Consider the following 2,064-nt stretch of genomic DNA (forward strand, 5'->3'; position numbering starts at 1 on the left):
TAGCAAAAAATAACTTGGTTTTTCGTGGTACAAATGAAAAAATTTATGAAAACTCAAATGACAATTTTTTAAGTGTAATTGAATCGATTGCGGAGTGGGATCCGGTAATGAAAGAACATTTTCGAATGATTCAATACAAAGAAACACATAATCATTATCTTAGTCATAAAATTCAAAATGAATTAATTGAAATGTTAGCATCCGAGGTAAAATGTGCAATTATTAAAAAAATCAAAAAGGCAAAATATTTTTCTATAATTCTTGATTGCACTTCGGATGCTAGTCATAAAAAACAAATGACTTTGATTATAAGATGTGTAGATTTGGAAAGTGTTCCATTAAAAGTTGGAGAGTTTTTTTTAGAGTTTTTAATTGTAGAAGATACATCCGATCTAGGTATTTTTAATGTTTTACAAGATGCCCTAAAATCTCTTGATTTGGATATTAATTATGTTCGTGGTCAAGGGTATGATAATGGGATAAATATGAAAGGTAAACACCAAGGTGTTCAAAAACGATTGCTTCATATAAATAATAGAGCTTTTTATATGCCTTGTGGATGTCATAGTTTAAATTTGGTTTTGTGTGATATGGCAAATTCTTGCCAAAAGGCAAAAACTTTTTTTGGTACATGTCAAACGATTTATAATGTTTTTTCTAATTCAACCAAAAGATGGAGTGTTTTACTTGAGTTTATTGATGATCTAACACTTAAATCATTATCAGCTACTCGTTGGGAAAGTCATATTAAATGTGTTAAAGCAATAAAAACACAATTTTATCAAATAAGAAAAGCTTTAAATTTTTTTATCTAAAATAAGTGATAATGGACAAGTGTGTAGAGATGCTGATTCACTAGTAAATGGTGAATTTTCTAGTTTTGAATTTATTTTAAGTTTAGTTATATGGTATGATATTTTGTACAAAATTAATTTGGTAAGCAAAAAGTTACAATCCAAAGAAATGCTTCTTGATGTTACTGTAAAAAATTTAGAGGGGTTAATTAATTATTTTGAAGGATATGGGGAAAGTGGGTTTGACTTTGCTATTAGTGAAACAAAAGAAATAGCAAATAGTGTTAAAGTTAAACCCGAATTTCCTCAAAAACACAATAAAAAAAGAAAAAAAACATTTTGATGAAATTCCAAATACCGAAAGAGAACATCAATCTTCTCAAGAAGCATTTAAAAGAGATTATTTTTTTATTCTTGTTGATATGGCTCTTGTTCAATTGAAAAGTAGATTTGAACAAATGCAATATTTTGAATCGATATTTGGTTTTGTGTTTGATGGTTCCAAATTAGTTTCTTTAGTTGACGATGAATTGAAGAAATGTTGTTTAAATCTTGAGTCCAATTTGAAAAATGGTGAAGATTATGATATTGATGGAGATGGTTTATTCATTGAGTTAAAACTTTTGCAGAAAATGTTGTCGGATGAAGCATACAAAAGTCGAAGTCCTTGGACATCTATTCAAATAATGGAGTATGCAAGAAGAATGGATATGTTCCCTAATGTGTTGGTTGCATATAGGATATTATTGACGGTGCCGGTTACGGTTGCTTCCGCGGAAAGAAGTTTTTCAAAATTGAAGCTTTTGAAATCGTATCTCCGAAGTACCATGACTCAAGAAAGATTGAATGAATTAGCAATTTTAAGTATTGAAAATGATTTTTTAAAAAATATTGATTATTGTAAAATAAGAGATGTTTTCGCTTCAAAAAATGCGCGAAGACATCGTTTTAGGTAATTTTTGTATATTTTGTTTGTATTATTTGTTTGATTATAAAAATTACTGCATTTTTTATATTAGAAATTACTGCATTTGTTTGATTATATGTTTTTGTTATTGTACGGTACACATATAAGGGCATAATTTTTTTATCTCGCCCCGGATAGTAAAAAACAATGGACCGGCCCTGTGTGTGTGTGTATATATATATATATATATATATATATATATATATAGAGAGAGAGAGAGAGAGAGAGAGAGAGAGATAAAGATATGCCATAAATCGATGCATAGTACTTGTGCTTGTTTATATTTCTTGATGATCATGTGAT

General features: G+C 28.5%; 1 protein-coding gene across 1 annotated transcript; it reads left to right on the top strand.

Moving 5' to 3' along the window:
- Window positions 1-1,216: 1,216 nt before the first annotated feature.
- On the top strand, window positions 1,217-1,750 carry LOC145122280 (uncharacterized). The gene has a single exon (XM_079057904.1). The coding sequence runs from the start codon at window positions 1,217-1,219 to the stop codon at window positions 1,748-1,750; it is 534 nt and encodes a 177-aa protein (XP_078914030.1).
- The last annotated feature ends 314 nt before the right edge of the window (window positions 1,751-2,064 follow it).

This window comes from Lactuca virosa, chromosome 6, assembly GCF_052849685.1.
Source record: "Lactuca virosa cultivar CGN04683 chromosome 6, Lactuca_virosa_CGN04683_v6, whole genome shotgun sequence".
NCBI lineage: Eukaryota > Viridiplantae > Streptophyta > Magnoliopsida > Asterales > Asteraceae > Lactuca > Lactuca virosa.